At 39.8% G+C, this 19,737-nt stretch overlaps 1 protein-coding gene across 1 annotated transcript in view; it reads left to right on the forward strand.

The window, feature by feature from the left end:
• PELI2 (pellino E3 ubiquitin protein ligase family member 2) overlaps positions 1–19,337 on the forward strand; it is a 262,851-nt gene extending 243,514 nt beyond the window's left edge. Inside the window, exons 4-6 of the mRNA XM_007948360.2 lie at positions 10,503–10,700; positions 12,830–13,018; positions 18,771–19,337. Coding sequence (XP_007946551.1) covers positions 10,503–10,700; positions 12,830–13,018; positions 18,771–19,337 — 954 coding nt within the window. The remainder of the gene's footprint in view (positions 1–10,502; positions 10,701–12,829; positions 13,019–18,770) is intronic.
• Positions 19,338–19,737: the final 400 nt, after the last annotated feature.

Below are 19,737 nucleotides of genomic sequence, written 5' to 3' on the forward strand. Positions count from 1 at the left end.
TGTTTTTCCCATGCTGCTTTCAGGATTCTTTCTTTGTCTTTGGTTTTGATGAGTTTAATGATGATATGTCTTGGTGATTTTCTTTTGGGGTCTGTCCTGTTTGGGGTTCATTGGACTTCCTGAATGGATATATTCTCATCTTTCATCATATCAGGGCAGTTCTCCTCCAGCAAAGCTTGGTCAATTTTCTCATTTATTTTATTTTTCTCTTCCTGTTCTGAAATTCCAATGACACGTAGGTTATTCCTTATGATGCTAGCCCACATGAACCTTAGCCTTTCTTCCTTTTGTTTTGATTTTTTTTTTCTGTTTGATCCCTTTCCAAAGAAGTATTCAGGTTTTTGTCTTCAATCTCATTAATTCTGTCTTCCATCGCATCAGTTCTAGTCCTTTGTCCTTCCAATGTGTTATCTATTTCTGACAATTTAGTATTAATCTTCTGGATTTATGCCTGTAGATTTAGAATCATTTCTAATTTTTCATTTATTTTGTCATTTTGTTCTTGTATTTTCTTCCAAAATTCTTCTAGGGTTTTTTCTATGTATTCTTTGGTCTGTCTCTCAATCCTTTGAAGATACCTAAATATAATTCTTTTTAATTCCTTATCAGAGCGTTCCAATGCTGCTTCTTCCTCAGGGATGTGTTCTGGGTCTGTATCCTGCTCCCTTGTTTCTACCCCTTTATGTTGCTTTTTTGTGTGGACTGTGATGATCTGTTGTCTCCAAGACATCGTGACGTTGTTGTATTTAGATCGCTGTTAACTGTTTGTGAAGAGAAGCCAAGGGTGATTCAGGCTCTTCTTGGTGGTTTTTTATTGTTGGTTGGTGGAGAAGGAGGTGGTGGCTCTTGCTCAGTAGGTGAATTTGCAGGAGGTGTGGGTGTAGTTGTGTCTTATGGGGACTGTTGCTGTCTCCCACTCAGTTAGACAAAAGTTACAATTGAATAACTATCAAAAAACTAAAAACACATGGACATAAAATGCACCATGTAATCACTCATGAACAGTAACCAAAAAAAGTAAAAAGGGAAAAATAAGAAAAAAAAAAAAGAAAAGAAAACCTGCAGTATCTGGGGGATAGGGCACTAAGAGAAAAAAATGTAAAGAAGGAGAATAATGAAGAAAAAAATGGGAAAAATCCAAAAAGAAAAACAAGGAATAGGGTTAACCACAAGAATAAAAGAAAAAAAAAAAAATTGCAACAGGAAAAAGAAAAAAAGCTGAAAACTAGGGCCTGGGAGGGGAAGAATAAAGAATAATAGTAAAAAGAGCAAAAGTATTAATAATAATAATAGTTTTAAAACAGACAGAAATAAGCAAGCCAAAAACCAGAGAAAAAGAAAAAGAAAAAAATCGGAAGAGGGCAGGGCAGGGCACCCAGGCTCCGTCCGAGCACACAGACTGGGGTGGAGTTCCTGCAGGCCCAGAAGGTGAGTGAGAGTGGGGGGATGTCTCACCTCCATTCACCAAGCAAGTGTGGGGTATAAGAGTAGCAAGGGGGATGTCGCACCTTTTCAGTCATCCAGGTCCGGAGTGTCCTTGGGGTTACTGGCAAGCGGAACCTGTTCTTATGCCCCTGGAATCTGGGAGAGTGCTGTCTCTTTAAATATCCAAAATGGTCAAGCTGCTTGTAAACATTCAAAATGGCGGCACTCTCCAGACAAGCAAAAGCCCACAGCTCAGCCCGCCTTCCTCTCCACTGCTTCTCCTTTTATTCATCAGCCACCTGAGCAGTCCTCCATGCAGTCCCTGGCTAGCAGGGCTGATTTTTAGGTTAACTCTTAGGTCCTACCAGACTCGGTATTCTCCAACCTGTCTGTGCCGTGCCGTCAGGATCACTCAAGATCACTCAGGATCGCTGCCAGACCGCAGCTCTGTATGTCTCCTTTTTTGGTATTTTCATGCAAGTTCTTCTGCTAGTTGGGGTTTAGTCCACTTCTATATCCTTCCCTTCAAGGCTCGGGTCCAGGATTATCTTTTTTGTCTGTGTTAATTTGTTGCCCTTTTCTTTGTTGAAGAGGGTCTGTGCAGTCTTTCTGCCTAGTCCTCCATCTTACTGGAACTATCTAAATCTAAATTTAAGAGATGTATTAAGGATGAGAAATTCTGAGATAATATAATCAAATAAGATCCTAATAATTATTTTTTTTCTGGAGTAGAGGTAAATAAAGGAAAGCCAGAAATCCTAACTATTGAGAAAGTAAAACATAAGGAAGAAATAATTCATGAAAGGAATCAAAGGAAGTGATGAAGTGCCTATATTTTGGTAGTGCCTACACTCTAGGGGAGATGACAGATCACAAATAAGGCAGCTTACCAGGCAGAGGAAGCAGCAAATACAGGCGCTCTAAGGCAGAGGCAGAGTTGGGTGGTGCTGGGAAGTGAGATAAGCAAGTAAAAGTAGGCAGAGGCCAGGAATATAGGGTCTTTAGACTAGGTAAAGAGTTTGGGTTTTATTCTAGCAATTTGGGAAAGCAGTTGGAGGATTTTAGGCAGGAGACAGGTCTAATCTGATTTATATTTTTAAAAGATAACTCCAGTTGCTGTGTGGAGAAGATTCTAGGATGCAGGTATAAAACAGATGAGACCTGTTAAAAGGCTAATATTATGGAATCCAGGTAAGAGATGATGGCCACTGGACCTGAGGTGTGGGGGAAAGTAGAGAGAGCAAAGATGTGTTTTGAAGGTAGAGTTGCCAGGAATTACAGAGAGTTAACTGTAGGTGTGGAGAAAAGTGGAGAATCAAGACTGATTTGGGGATTTTGGTCTGCAAAATGAAATTTGCATGAGCAAATTGGGTGTCAGTCATTTACAGAGGGATGTCTGGAGGCTGAAGGGGGATCCGAGTTCTGTTTTGGACTTTTTGCATTTGAGATGCTTTTTGAACATCCAAGTGGAGATTACATGTGCTGGTCTGAAGCTCAGGAGAGAGATTGGCACTTAGCAAGGTAAATATAGCAGTCACAGCTAAAAAAATGGGAATTGATGAGGTTACCTAGGGAGGGAACAGAAAAAAAAGGAAATGAAACTGTTGCCAACTAGCCTGAAAGTGTTTCGGTATTTTACACTAGGTCCTAGAGTGTGCTAGCTTAATATAAGCCCTGAATTTAGCAGTGTATTGATTGTCATGACCTTAGCAAGGTTTCATAGAGTCAGGGGGAGGGAAGCTTAATTGGAGTGGTTTGAGCAGAGAAGTTGAAGGCAGAGGTGAGGAAACAGAGATCATGACTAGTGACAGGTTTTCCAAGAGCTATTGCTCTTAAGTGAATCAGACAAATGGGGCTGTAATTGGGGATTGTGAAGAAAAATGTTTTTAAAGAAGAGACACCAGTCCAGAGCAGTGCTACTCAAACTGTGGTCCTTGGGCCAGAGAAACGTTGGTTACCAGTATAAAACGAAACTCTTACAGCAGTTTGACGTTGCCAAAACATCTAAGCATATGCTCGTTTTTCTAGTATTCATTGTTTTGTTTTGTTTTAAGTGTCTAAGCAACAGATTTTTTTCAATTGTCCTTTATTACAGAGAATTTGAGAAGCACTTGCCCGAGAGTATGGCTGAATACTGCTGGAGTGATCCAGTACAGGGAGAAACTGATGATTCAGTTGAAAGGAGACAGTGTCAGAGCAGAATCCTTGGGAAGGGGAAGATGTGAGGCTCCTGAGCATTAGTGAGGAGGTTGGACTTGAATGGAACAGCAATACTTCACATCATAGGAGGGAGGTCAGAAAACAAGGTTTCAGATGCAGGGAGATAGCTAGATTTGGTGGAGGTGGTAGGTGAGGAACCCCTTCCATGTACTTCAACACCATCGTACCTGTACTGGCCCCTACTGACTGACAAACAGACCCAAACTTATATACAGGTCACCGGTTTACGACGGAGTTCTGTTCCAATGACTGTCGTAAATCTGTTCTGTCATAATTCAAATACCTCTTTTTTTTCTTTAGTTTTTATTATTATTGCCTTTTGTTATCAGTTCGGAGGATTGGCATTTGTAAATTGTTGTTGTTGTTATTATGTGCCATCGAGTCAGCCCTGACTCATAGCGACCCCTCCTTGGGTTTCCGAGGCATTATCACTACGGAAGTAGAATTGCCCAACCTTCCTTCGGAGGAGTGGCTGGTGGGTTTGAACCGCCAGCCTTCTGGTGAGCAGGCAAGTGTCTTAGCCACTATGCTACCAGAGATTATGTTCCATAAAAAACTTTCAAAAATTATCTGGATAAAAGTGCTCTCATTAAGTAAGTTCTTAGAACAATGGGTTAAGCCTATTTAAACTAGCTTATTACACCTCTAGGAGCTCTGGTGGTGCTGTGGTTAAAGCATTTGGCTGCTAACAAAATGCCAGCAATTCAAATACACCAGCCAGTCTGTGGAAGAAAGATGAGGCAGTTTGCTTCTGTAAAGATTTACAGTCTTGGAAATCCGCCTCTGCTCTGTCCTGTTGGGTCTCTTTGAGTTAGAATCAACTTGATGGCAGTGGGTTTATTTTAGTTTTATTATCAGTATCTTTATAAATCTGATCTTTATTTGTCTTTGAAGGTTTGCATGAGAATGATACCATATCACTCTTTATCAGATATACTAAACACACACACACACAGATGGTTGCAAGCGTGGTTCCTCCTAACTCAAATAAGTCAGGGATTACCTGTATATAAAATTGAAATTGCTAGAAGATATTTATTATATATGTTAGTGACAGTAGTGGGGGTAAAATTCCCACTATGGCTACTATGTGAATATCCACACTATACAAATATCAGATGAAATTCAGAAACGTCTTGGCTTGTTGTGTCTTTAAAATAACAGTGTACTGTTGATCCAGCAATCAAAATAAACGACAGGCTCCAAAGTTTTCTCATTGAAAGATTTTTCAGTAGGAGACTGCTTATATTTTTTCCTGGCAAAGCAACATGAGTCCTGTGTCCTAAAGTATAAAATTACACTAGCATTCTACAGGTTAGATTTAAATGGAAATGAATTGATAAACAAATCTTATATGACTAGTCAGATAAAAATCATGGCTTGAAATAATTGACCCTAGCAGAATGTTCTAGTTAGAATACAATTTCACGTTTTACAGTCAATTTCAGTTAATTCATCAAGACATTAGTATGTTAGGATACACTCAGAATGTGGCCTTTCTACAAGAGAGTAATCTGTGTAGACAAGAAGGAGCAGTTGTGTGAAATTCTAGTCAAGAGTGGTTTTAGCTTTGAACCTGCAACATAGCTTTAAAAGTCTTTCTCCTCTTCCTTGAAGGTTGATAGAAATTGGGACAGAGGCTGAGTCGCTGTCAGGGCTTCATGTTTTGTGGAATGACCAGGCAATTTTAGAACTTTTCACGTTTCATGCCTGACTTCCATTGCAATAAAGATTCAGGACAGGTATGTTTGTAATTGGAGTAGCATTCATTTCGTCATCATACTTTTCTGTATTTGTTAAATATTTTGCAATAAGAATTTGTTACTTTTCTAATTAAAAAACATAGAAAATTCTGTGAAATGATGTCCCTATTCTAATCTAAATCCCTCTAATTTACAGAAAATCGGAGTGAATGGTCTCACTCAGTAGTGTCTCTAAGGGGCTACATACCCAGTCTTGTAATGAATCCAGTAGAGGGGAGATTTTGCAACTTTAAGAAGATGAATTAAATAATATGATTTTATAATATCTCTAATTTAGGTTTTATGTGGCATTTTTTAACAAGTTACATGTTTTTTAAACCTGAAATGTATATATTCAAGCAATATGCCTCCATTTAAGTTGATGAGTTTCAATGAACCCAGTGGTTTAGTTGATTCCAAGCACATTTCATGAGGACAAGAAATTGAGAGGTATAAAAAACAAGAGAAAGGGAATTCCAGTAAGATGGAGGAATAGGCAGACAAGTGACACAGACCCTCTTCAACAAAGAAAAGAAAAACCAATTGACAGAGATACAGAAGATAATCCCGGAGCCCTGAGCATTAAAAGGAACTATACAAAAGTGGATTAGGCACCAACTAGTGGAAAAACCTGAACGGAAACAGTACAGAGACGGTCAGAGCTGCAGACCATCAGCTACTCTGATGGGACCAACAGCCTGAATATTTCCAGGTGGTGTTGAGACCTGAGAATTGACCTAAAGATGAGCCCTGGTCACCAAGGGCTGCAGGGACGACAGCGCTGGTGTCTTTGACTAGGAAGGGAAACAGCAAGGAGGGAGACAACCTGATCTGTGGACTTTCTGCTGTCTGGAGGGCTCAGCCATTTTGATTGTTTACAAGCGGTAGCCATTTTGGATATTTAAAGTGACTAAGGGTACAGCCATTTTGAACGTTTACAAGCAGTGGCCATTTCGGATATTTAAAGTGACCAAGGGCACAGCCATTTTGAATGTTTACAAGTGGCAACCATTTTGGATTTTAAAGTGATAGCTTTCTTATTCAGATTCCAGGGACTTAAGAACAGGCTCTGTTTGCCAAGGTTGGCAAGGAGGTATGAGAGGCTGAAAACAGGAAAGGAGACAGGTGGTGAGTGTATAAGTGCTGTCAACTAATGAATAGAGGAGCACTGCACAGTACTCTGCCTATGTAGATAACATACAAACAAAGAAAACAAAAATCATGGGCAAGTCACTACAACATACAATCACCAATTAAATATAAACACAAAAACATCACAATGCCTCAGAGACAACAGAGTGTCACAGTACACACAAAGAAGCAAGATAAAGCAGGAGAAACAAGGGACAGGATACAGACCCAAAACATATCCCTGAGGAAGATGCAGCATTGGAACTCTCTGATAAGGAATTCAAAAGAATTATATTTAGGTATCTTCAAAGGATTAAGAGACAGACTAAGGAAAACACAGGAAAAAACCTAGAAGAATTTTGGAAGAAAATACAAGAAGAAAATGACAAAATAAATGAAAAATTAGAAATGATTCTAAATCTGCAGATAGAAATCCAGATTAATACTAAATTGTCAGAAATAGATAACACATTGGCAGGGCAAAGGAATAGAATTGATGCAATGGAAGACAGAATTAATGAGATTGAAGACAAATACCTGAATATTTCTTTGGAAAGGAATCAATCAGAAAAAAAAGATCAAAACAAAATGAAGAAAGCCTAAGATTCATATGGGATAACATCAAAAGGAATAACCTACATGTCATTGGAATTCCAGAACAGGAAGAGAATAATAAAGCCACTGAGAAAATTGTCCAAGATTGGTTGGAGGAGAACTTCCCTGATATGATGAAAGTTGAGAATATATCCATTCAGGAAGTCCAATGAACCCCAAAAAGATAGACCCCAAAAGAAAATCACCAAGATATATCATCATCAAACTCACCAAAACCAAAGACAAAGAAAGAATCATGAGAGTAGCACGGGAAAAACGAAAATTTACCTACAAGGGGCAACCAATAATAACTAAGCTCAGATTTCTCGACAGAAACCATGCAGGTGAGAAGACAATGGGGTAGTATATATAAAAGGCTGAAAGAGAAAAATTTCCAACCAAGAATTATGTACCCAGCAAAATTGTCCCTCAAATATGATGTTGAAATTAGGACACTTCCAGATAAGCAGAAATTAAGGGAATTTGTTAAAACCACACCAACCTTACAAGAGATGCCAAGGGAGCCCTTTGGACAGAGAAGCAACAATAGCCAACAACAACTGACCATTAACACACATGATGAAATAACCCAGAAACCAACCCAGCTATGGAAGTATCCAAAGTAAATAAGCCTACAAGATTGTAAACAGGGAACCAGAGATACCAATTTACAAATGAGGACAACTGCAAACCAAAAAGAGGGAAAAAAAAAAAAAAAAAAACTGTGTTGTTATAGAACTTCTAGATGGTAGGGAAGTCAAGACAACTACAAGATAGAACACACTGGTCTAAACTTGGAAAGAAAACTATAAATCACAGGGTTACCGCAAAGAAAAATGATAAGCCTTCACATCAGAATAAAAAAGAGGACCAGCATAAATATTCAGCAAATACTAAAACAATAGCAGTGAAGGAAGTGATAACATGATTTGTAAACAAAATGAGCTCAGCATAGAAAATTATGTGAACCAAAGAAATTGACACAATGAAAAAGGACATGACAAAATGACAGCAACAAATTCATATTTGCTGATAATCACATATCTGGCAAGGGACTTATCTCTAAGATTGATGGAAAACTCCAATGCCTCCACACCAAAGGAATTAACAATCCAGTTGAAAAATGGGCATAAGACATGAATAGACGCTTCACCAAGGAGGATATTCAGGTGGTCAGCTAATACATGAAGAGATGCTCACGATCATTGGCCATCAGAGAGATGTAAATCAAAACAATAATGAGATATACCATCTCACCCCAGCACTGATAGCAAGGTTCACTGAGACAGAAAATAACAAATGCCAGTGAGGATATGGAGAGATTGGGTCCCTCATACACTGCTAGTGGGACTGTGAAGTGACATAATCACTGTGGAGAACAATATGGCGATTCCTTAGAAAGCTGGAATTGGAGATACCATGTGACCCAGCAATCCCATTACTAGGTATATATCCTAGAAAGGTGAGAGCCTGGATAGGAACAAATATATGCACACTCATGTTCATCAGAGCACTATTTACAATAGCAAAAAGATGGAAACAGTCTACGTGCCCATTAGCGGAAGAGTGGATGACCAAACTATGGTACATACACACAATGGAGTGCTATGCAGCACTGAAGAATAATGTAGAGTCTGCAAAACACCGCATAATATGGATGAACTTGGAGGACATTATGTTGAGTGAAATAAGTCAATCACAGAAAGACAAATACAGTATTAGTTCGTTGTTGTGGAGGGTCAAGAAAAGGTTCATATATCAAGGGAAACTTTCTTTTTTGGTTGCCAGGAGTGGGAGGGGAGGGGAGGGAATACTTCAAAAAAAAAAAGCACTGATTCATGTCACTTTAGTTTTGTGTATTTCACTGTACATAAATTGTATTTCAATAAAATGCATTAAAAAAAAAAGAAAATTGATTTCTGTTGTCTCTTGGTTTTACAGATAGTCTATTCACGAGAATGCGTCTGTGAGATTTACGAAAGAATTTAATAAAATTGTTCCAGGAAGCAAACAGAGCTAAGCGATACCCAAAAAAAAAAAAAAAAAAAAAACTCGCCAATGTCGAGTCAATTTCAATTCATAGGGACCCCTCGTTGGGTTTCTGAGGCAGCATCACTACGGAAGTAGATTGGCCAACCTTCCTTTGGAGGAGTGGCTGGTGGATTTGAACCGCCAGCCTTCTGGTTAGCAGTCAAGTGCCTTAGTCACTACGCCACCAGAGCTCCCAAGTGATATAACATAATGTTTTTTTTTTCCACTTTTATTCATTGAGATGAAACAATGCATTGCTTATGTTTTAGATAGAATTTTGAGATCAGAATACACATACCTGGGAAATTGGCTTTTTGGGGGCCTGATGTGTGTACATCTGGGGGCTCTGTATATGTTCCTCCCATTGGCAGCTCTGGAATCAAAGTCACTATTACTAGGAGAGAACATTAATGTCGTATTTAGTGAGAAATGGTTCATTTACGTATAAATGATAAATGATTTTCATTTAGGAAGTCTCTGTGGCACATGTAACATTTATCATTTTTTTCCAGTTAGAGATTCATAGAACATAATTACAGAAACATTTTATATATTCCATCTTAAGTATTTTCTTATTTGTAAACAAATATTTAATTCTTCCCAGTACAGGAGTGAGAAGTGCCTGTCTTATTTAGATTTATTGAATTTGAAAAGCTATGGTAGAACTCTAAAATTTTCCTAATAAAATACAATGTTTCTGGCAGCATTCAAACTTACCAAGGCAAGTAAGCAAATAAAATAATGTAAAATATAGAGTTTTTAAAGCCTTTGGAATTGGAATGCTAAGACCAGCTTTTAAAATCTTTTATTTGATGACATCCCAAACTTTGCATAAAAGCCCCTTCCATCACTCTCATTTACACTGAGTAATGAGGACAGATATTTTACCTCCTTGTCAGGGTTAGAGCTGTGTGTGCAACACACAAGTCAATGTTGGGTTGACTTTGTGGAGAGGACCATTCTCTGGAGCTGGGCAAGCGGGGGAAGCAAATTCCTGTGTTTGTTGGCTTCTTGAAAAGTCTTTCTTGCTTTTTCCACCCAGAATTAAGAGAAGAAGTAAAAAAAGAGATTTGCTGTGTAAGTCATATTTCTACCTGATTGAGGAGATAAGATCTCATGTTTAGGGGAAGACTTAAAGTTTTCCCTAGAATAAAAAGTTGAGCTTTGCCTTAATATTTAAAATCTGGCAGCTGGTTAGCATATCTTCCTTAAACGGCAACTGAAAATTGTTCATTACATTCTGACCCTCAAAGCAGAGCTAATGCATGTTAAAGAGATCCTGAACACTGATCCCATGTCAACAAAATAAGTCAGCGTGATAATTTTCTGGTGACTCATCAGTATATTTCATTTATGCAGGTGGGCAGATCAACAGAAAGCCCTATCGACTTTGTTGTTACGGACACCATTTCTGGCAGTCAGAGCAACGATGAAGCCCAGATCACACAAAGCACCATCTCCAGGTTCGCCTGCAGAATCGTCTGCGACAGGAACGAGCCTTACACAGCCCGGATATTCGCAGCAGGATTTGACTCTTCCAAAAACATATTTCTTGGAGTAGGTACTCTTAATAATCGTGTTGTTGCAAGAGGAAGAGAAGCCATTATCATGATACGTAACCCTTGTTTGTGGCAAAAAAATTTACTTTGCATCATGTCTCAAGTTAGATTTTGAGATTTTAGTTTTCAGATGACTGGTTTGAAAAGCCAGTATTAAAGATCTGAAAGCAATTAAAGCATGACTTGTTTGTTGTATTTTATGTATTAAATATATGTGTAACCCACTGCCATCTAATCAATTCCAACTCATAGTGAACCCATTGGGTTTCCAAGGCAGTAAATCTTTATGGAAGTAGGTTGTCCCATCTTCCTTCCGCAGAGTGGCTGGTGGGTTTGAACCACCAACCTTCTGGTTTGTGGTCAAATGCCTTAGGCACTGCACCATCAGAACTCCTTAAATATATGTATATTAATTCCTATTTAAAAGATGTTTTGATGCTTATATTTTACATTATATATTGATGATAGAGGAGCTCTGGTGGCGTCGTGCCTAAGGCATTTGACTGCTAACCAGAAGCCTGGCAGTTCATACCCACCAGCCACTCCTTGGAAGGAAGACTGGACAATCTACTTCTGTAGAGATACTACCTCAGAAACCCAAGGAGGGGTCACTATGAGTCAGGTTGACTCGATGGCAGTGAGCTTGGTTTTTGGTTTACTGATGATAGACTTAAGAGAGTTTATTTGGGGAGGGGAGGAAAGAATAGTGTTTAAAGGAAAAAGTCAGTTATTCATTCAGCAACTTTTAAGTTCTTGCTGTGTTCCGTACTAGGTGCTACAGCGTGATATCAGAGAACAAAACAAATTTTTTGAAAACCTGTCCTCAAGGCATTTCCATGTCTAAAAGTCTTAGTGAATATTGTTTTTAATAAAGGTTCCATTTGAATTAGGATAATTTTACAAGAGAAAAAAAAACAAGCATTCAAAACGACCTAAACAGTTATAAAAATGTATTATCCTACATAGCAAGAAACACCAAGGAAAGCCAGCCCCAGGTTGGTTAATCTTGTGGTTCCACAACATGTAAGGACTTAGGTTCTTTCTGTGTTGCACTCTGCCTTTCTAGGCACATCAGGGTCTTCCTCAGGCAAGGTCTTCTTGTGGGATAAGGATCGATCCCGCAGTTACAGACATCTCCTGCAACAGGATAACTTCCACTGGAAGAAAAGGCGAGAGGCACTGTTTCTTCTTCGTCTCTTTTTTAGAGCAAAGAAACCTTGCCCCGAAGCCTCTCAGAAGACCTCACCCATGTCTCGTTAGCCATCACATGCCCATCCCTGTCCCAGTCATTGCCATCGGGGCTTCGATTATAATAGTTGGCCTATCCTAATTTCCCTGAGTCATGTGAATAATGTCATGTGGGGGGTAGCACCATGAAAGAGGGAAACCTCTGGTGTAGACAACCAACAGTGTGCCTTGTTATTGTATCAAGCTGCGTATACCTTCCACCTTTAAGGGTATAAACAGTGATTGGTATGAAAATATAATGGCAACAGTTGTTGACTTAACTTTTTTGAAATTTTATACCTTTAATAAATCTTTTTAGAAGTTCTTCATCCTTCTGTATACTTGCAAGACAATTATGTGCATGGAAAGCTGCTTTAGATAGGATGAAAGTACATGCAAATAGAACTGAAGGACGCAACTAGATTTCTGGAATCACCAGGAGTTTTTTGTTTTTTTTTTTTTTTTAAAGAATCTCTGAGGGAAAGAACCAGGGCTCAGGTTCTAAAGTTTCCAGGATAGATGTAATGTGTATTCAGTAATAAGCCATTCATCTAGTTTAATACTTTTTCCATTGCTAGATGCTGCTGAGTCAGTTCCAACTCATAGTGACCCTATGTACAACAGAACAAAACACTGCCCGACCATGCACCATTCTCAGTCATTGCTAACTTGAGCCCGTTGTTGCAGCCACTGTGTCAATCCATCTTGTTGATGGTCTTCTTTCACAGTGTCAGAGTAATTGCATATTTTATCCCTCTGATGACCAGCTTGAAATAGAAAACAAAACTCCATCACTTTCTTCCCCTCTGGCCCTACCCAATATTTTAAAGAAATTCTAGAATCCCTTCATTTTGAACATACCCTTAGCATGTGTCTTCTGTCCTGTGGTATGCTATCCAGGAAAAGGCAGCAAAGTGGAAAAACCCTGATGGCCACATGGATGGGCTCACTACTAACGGTGTCCTGGTGATGCATCCAAGAGGGGGCTTCACTGAGGAGTCCCAGCCTGGGGTCTGGCGTGAAATCTCAGTCTGTGGAGATGTGTACACCTTGCGAGAAACCAGGTCAGCCCAGCAAAGGGGAAAACTGGTGAGTTGATTCTACTCTGGAAAACGTACTTAACTGCAAAAAACATGACTTGACAACTATCATTTTCCTCCCTGAAATTGGTATGGCGTCTCTGGGTGGTGCAAATGGTTAATGTGGTCAGCCGCTCTCTGAAAGGTTGGAGATTCTGGTCCACCCAGAGGCACTTCGGAAGAAAGGCCTGGCAATCTACTTGTGAAGAATCAGCCACTGCAAACCCTATGAAGCACCGTTCTTCTCTGACACACATGACTCAGTGGCAGCTGGTTTATATAGGTCCAAATGCTATGTACCGTTGAGCAGGGAGAATGAAAATTCTCCAAGCACCTACAAAAAAATACCCCAAAAAGCAAACACACCATTGAGTCAGTTCTAACTCATAGTGAGTGACCTTACAGGACAAAGAACTGCCTCATAGGATTTCCAAAGCTGTAAATCTTTATGGAAGCACTGCCTCCCCTTTCTCCAAAGGAGTGGCTGGTGGGCTCCAACCACCAGTCTTTTGATTAGCAGCTTAATGCCTTCACCACTTCACCACCAGAGTTCCTAATCACCTACAAGTAAGAGGGGAATGGCCTTATTTCCTTTATTGATTAAGCTTTTCCCTTAAAAAAAAAAAAAACTCGCTGCCATCAAGGCCATTCTGACCCATAGCGAGCCCCTTTGGGTTTCCGAGGCGGTGTATCTTTATGGAAGTAGATTGTCCAGTCTTCCTTCCGTGGAATGGCTGGTAGGTTTGAACTGCCAGCCTTCTGGTTAGCAGCCAAATGCCTTAGGCACTACGCCACCAGAGCTCCTTGCTTTTCCCACAGTGGAAGTAAATTATCCTTTGTCCCTAGTATCCTAAGAGCCTTGTTGTTGTTGTTATGTGTTGTAGAGTCGGATCCAACTCATAGCGAACCCTCCTTGGGTTTCCAAGGCAGTATCACTACGGAAGTAGATTGCCCCATCTTCCTCCTGAGGAGTGACTGGTGGGTTTGAACCGCCAGCCTTCTGGTTAGCAGTTAAGTGCCTTAGGCACTATGCCACCAACACTCCCTGTAAGAGCCTACTATGTTATTATATACTTCACCACAAAATACCACTTAAATTTACTTTAAGAAGAATAAACTTACTTCTAGTGTAAAACTTTACTAATTTAGAAAAATCCTGAGGAGTCCAAGACTAATTAGTGAAATTATAAATTATAGAATTAATTACAAGACTTTTCTAGAACTAACAGTTAATTAAGTTAGCTTTTTTTTTCTTGAGTTCACAGTAAGAAGTTAATACAGAATTCCATATATTCTTCACCAAAATTATAGTTGTAGCTTTTTACTTGCAATGATTCATAAACTGCATTGACCTGGCATGTTAATGTTTTCCTATAAATATCAGCACTTATTCCTGTGCCCTAAAGCAGTTGGTCTTCTAACTTGTCTTCTATGGAGAATAATCATAATACCTTAAATGAGAAGCTTTGGGTTTCTGATCTTGCTGTAGCTATATGGCACAGCTGCCAGAAGGTTCTTATAAACTATACACTCCTCATATATTTAAAACTGATATAAATTAAAATTGATAGGTAGACAGTACAAAGGGGAGCAGATATCTTCTTCAGAACCCTATAGGAAAATGTATTCAAAATAGAGTATGTGATGGAACAATTTGCAGAGAAAGATAATAACCAAATATTTTTAGAATGGAAAAAGAAGATAGGAACTGTGTTACTAATCTGGTTTGCTATCCTTTACAGCATCTTTGTTTGTAGGGAATTGTTACTTTTATTACTATTTTATACTATTGTTCAGTGACAGGAACAAGATCTGCATTTTACAATAAAGTCTCATCTGAGAGCATCATGGCTGAATAAATATGAGATACATTTTCTAAGAAAGGCCAAGCAAATTCAGTAAAGTTTAAATGCTTTTCAAGGGAGTGTTAATAGGGAAGGGAATGTGAAATAAATTTTTCCAAATAACTTTTTGCTTATTTTTGGATACTTGTACACCACACTGAGCTGGGTTGGCCAAACTGGTTATTAATCACTTTAACAGCAACAGTAGGAAATCAGTAATGGTTGCTGGGTGCGAGTGCTGCATTTACTTCTCAAGACATTAGTTCATTGGCTCCCAGACAGCAGCCCTGTTGGGAAGGTGGGATCAGCCCGTTTCATGGATCAGGAAGGTGTGGCACAGGAGATTAAAGATTGCCCCGTGTCACAGAGCTGGAAAGTGGCAGTGCATGAGATTGACACTCACGTCCCCTGGTTGATCACCACTGTCTCACAGGGAGCCACACCTGGCCTTCACCTGAGAGGATTTACACAAGAGCACTTTGCCTCCCCGGGTTATAAAAAATAAAGCATTAGGAGGGGGTGGAGAAGAAGAAGAAGTAGAAGAAGAGCTTGTTGTCCTTAAAGACCCAATCCCTGAGGAGTTTCTGGCCCATTATGATTATGACACAGGGACCCAACTCAGGCAGCTGTGTGTGCCAGAATAGTTTACAATTCCACTGAAAATAAATAATCAGCTCCAAAAACAGCTTGTGTTAACAGGTTGCATTACTGTAGACTAATTTTTAAATTAGTCTCTGTAAATTACACTTAGACCTAAGTGAAATTGTATGCTACTGATTGATAGTGTAAGATGACTGGCCAGTAATAAAGATTTCACTCCATGTGATCTTGGGCTCCAGGGACACTGAACAGCGATGTCCTCCTTCCGTTTGCCTGTTGTTAAGCCAGAGAGCATTTTGTCTCCTGAGTTGAAAGCCTTCTGATTCTTTTGAGTTTTTGTTTACATTTATGACTCTTGGGTCCTGTGCATGTTACTGGTAGCATTTGATATAAATTATGTCTATCTAGAGATTAGATTTGGGACATGGGCTCTAACAGAACTCTTTATTTGCAATCTAACCCAAAATATAAGGCATAAAGTGATCTGCTAAAAGTCCTGAGTATTTGTTGTAACAGTGCTCGATTCCCACTGTCCTCACTTGTGGAGCTAGTGCTACTAGAAGGTTTTGTTATTAATATCATACTTAGCATTTCATACCAATCAACATACTAATGTGTTCTTAACAACAAATCATGTTTTTGTATCATAGCAAATGATAGAACTTTGATACTTGTACTTGTTGTTGTTGTTGTTATGTGCCGTCGAGTCAGCCCTGACTCCTAGCGACCCCTCCTTGGGTTTCCGAGGCAGTTATCACTACAGAAGTAGGATTGCCCAACCTTCCTTCTGAGGAGTGGCTGGTGGGTTTGAACCGCCAGCCATCTGGTGAGCAGTCAAGTGCCTTAGCCACTATGCTACCAGAGCTCCCACTTGTACTTAATCAATGTAATTAAATATGGAGAAATTAAATATGGGAGAAATGTCTTTTTAGGTGCTTAACCCCCACTTAGTAATATGTGAATGGACTTTGAATCAGAATTAGGTCCTACTCATTTATCTTGTTAAGGAGCTCTGGTAGCACAGTGCCTAAGGCATCTGATTGCTAACCAGAAGGTTGGTGATTCAAACCCACCAGCCAGTCCATGGAAGCAAGACTAGACAATCTACTTCCATAAAGATTTTCCACCGCCAAAACCCAAAGGAGATTGCTATGAGTCAGAATCAACTCAATGGCAGTAGGTTTGATTTTAGTTTGACATTTACCTAGTTAATGATAACATATGGTAACATTATGGTATCTCTTCTCAATGGCCCTGCATATTTTGTTAACTCATATTTGAGGTATTTTATTGAACTGTATTGCCTTTGCGTAAAATTAAGTAAATCGGTTAAGTTGATTTGCTTACCTAATTAAGGTAAGGGAGCTCTGGTGGCATAGTGCCTAAGGCATTTGACTGCTAACCAGAAGGCTGGTGGTTCAAACCCACCAGCCACTCCTAGGAAGAAAGACTGGGTAATCTACTTCCGTAGTGATACCACCTCGGAAACCCAAGGAGAGGTCTCTATGAGTCGAGTCTGACGCCACGGCAGTGTGTTTGGGGTTTTTTTTGGTTAATTAAGGTAAAATAGAGTAACTGTGACATCACTACGTGCAGACACTCTACCGAGTGCTTTACATTGGTTTTAAGTTAGTTCTTCTCACAAGCATTGTTCAGATCAGTGCATCATATCAATACAGTTATTGTTCATACTCACAGAAGAGGAAACCAAGACTTTCAGTCACTTGTAGTAAGTAGTGGGTGGGGACTTGAGTTTTCTGTAGTATACCTAGATAGTTGATATGAAGGAGCTATTATGTTTTAACTTTCTTGCTGCCATAACACCATCATCAATTCCTTGTGCTTTCTCCCTTGCCTCTGCCCAGCAATTGCTAAGGATGTATCATCACCATACTGCCTCCTGTATACTGTGTTCTGGAGACAAACTATATATTTATTTTCACAAATAGTGGTAGCACTGATGAAATAACAATTAAGAGGGAAAACAGCCTACTTTTGGAGCCAAAAACCCAAAGACAGTTACTATCAAGTCAATTCTAACTCATGGCGACCCTAGGGGTATCAGAGAAGAACTGTGCTTCATAGCATTTTCAATGGCTGATTTTTCTGAAGTAGAGCTCCAGGCTTTTCTTCTGTGGTGCACTGAATGGACTTAACCCTCCAACCTTCCAGTTAGCAGCCAGTACATTCACTGTTTACAGAGTGTGGCCACCAGGTTCAAGTCCTGGTTTCACCACTTAGTAGCTTTGTGGTCATGAGTCAGTGACTTAACCTCTCTGTGCCTGACTTCCTCATCTATTAAATTGGAATAATAATAGTAAGTTAAATATGTGGAGATACTCAGAATATTGTGGCACATGGTAACACTGCATAATGGGTTAGTTATTACTACTAAGCAGGAGCTCAGAGCTGAGGACTTGGCAATGAGCACAGTGTCCAACTATCTGATGGACCTTGTTGAACTCCTTGTTGTTCCTCCAGTACAAGTGCTGTTGGGCCCTTTCAGGCTTCTTTCCTTCCATCCCACCTACCGACTGCTGATGCTTTTTTCAAATCTCTGCTCAAAGGAAAACCCTTTTAAACAATTTCTGTGTGAAACCTTGACAACATTATGTTGAATGAGATAAGTCATTTGCAAAAGGACAGATACTGTATGATCTCACTACTTGAGATAAGCAAATAGAAGACAGATTATTAATGGTTACCAGGGGTAAGAGAGAGAGGAAAAGGGGAAGTTGTTCCTGAGGGGGCCTTGAGTTTATGTTAATGGTGGTGGAATGATTTGGAAGAGGGATGGTGATAATGGTTGCACGGTTACGAAGAATGTAATCAAAGTCACTGAATTTCACATATAGAAATTGTTGGATTGGCAGCTGTTGTGGTGTATGTATTTTCACTACAATTTAAAAAAATGGAAAAAAAAATCTGACCTTCTGTCATCAGTCGTATTTATGTACCACTTACTGTGTGCCAGACATTGTCCTAAGCACTTTATTTGTATGAACTTATTTAATCTTCACAACAACCTTATGTATGTTTTACAGCCGAAGAAACTATGGCACACAGAGAGCTTAAGGAACCTGCCCAAGGTCACGCAGCTAGTAAGTGACAGAGCCTGGAATCAAGCCCAGGCATATGGGCTCAGGGAGCTTAGTTATTCCTCTAGTCCTATTGTCAGTGGGATAAACCATCTCCTGACTAATGTTCAACTGTATCCTGTACTTCAAAGATGGTTTTTGTTCATTTCGAGAGGAAAGAATGCTGGAGGGATTTGCTGAATTTTGCTTATTAAGGCATGTCTGTCACACTTTGTTATAGGTGGAAAGTGAGACCAACGTGCTGCAGGACGGCTCCCTCATTGACCTGTGTGGGGCCACTCTACTTTGGAGAACAGCAGATGGGCTTTTTCATACTCCAACACAGAAACACATAGAAGCTCTCCGGCAGGAGATCAATGCTGCCCGACCACAGTGTCCTGTGGGGCTCAACACCTTGGCTTTCCCCAGCATCAACAGGAAAGAGGTGGTGGAGGAGAAGCAGCCCTGGGCATATCTCAGCTGTGGCCACGTGCACGGCTACCACAACTGGGGCCACCGGAGCGACACAGAGGCCAATGAAAGGGAATGTCCCATGTGCAGGACTGTGGGTCCCTACGTACCTCTCTGGCTTGGCTGCGAGGCGGGATTTTATGTGGATGCGGGACCACCAACTCATGCTTTTACCCCTTGTGGACATGTGTGTTCAGAGAAGTCTGCGAAATACTGGTCTCAGATTCCGTTGCCTCATGGAACTCACGCATTTCATGCTGCCTGCCCTTTCTGTGCGACACAGCTGGTTGGGGAACAGAACTGCATCAAATTAATTTTCCAAGGTCCAATTGATTGATGCCCTTGACAGCCATCTACGACTTTATTAACAAGTTACTGTGAAGATTTTGCCACTAACTCTAGATTTTACCTTTTTATAATGTTGTTTATTAAGGAGGGGAGGGATTGGGGCTGGGGGAAATAAAGGGGGACACAGTGATGAAACATGCCAGGAATTTAACAGATATCAGTGGTGTGTTGCATGCTCAAAACAGCGACATAGTCATTGAAGTCCGCTTGATTAAACCGTAATATCCTTGTAAGAATTGGATTTCAAATGCCACGCTTTTATTTTAACCTTGAGTTTTTGACCAAGTTTTTGTCATTGTTGTTGTTGTTCCTTTGTTAACTTGGACAAGGCTTTAAATCATATTTTACAAATGCAGAAGAAATTTATTCAAAAGTTGTTGGCTCTTAAT

This window comes from Orycteropus afer, unplaced genomic scaffold, assembly GCF_000298275.1.
Source record: "Orycteropus afer afer isolate SDZICR_OR568_19922 unplaced genomic scaffold, OryAfe1.0 scaffold00214, whole genome shotgun sequence".
NCBI lineage: Eukaryota > Metazoa > Chordata > Mammalia > Tubulidentata > Orycteropodidae > Orycteropus > Orycteropus afer.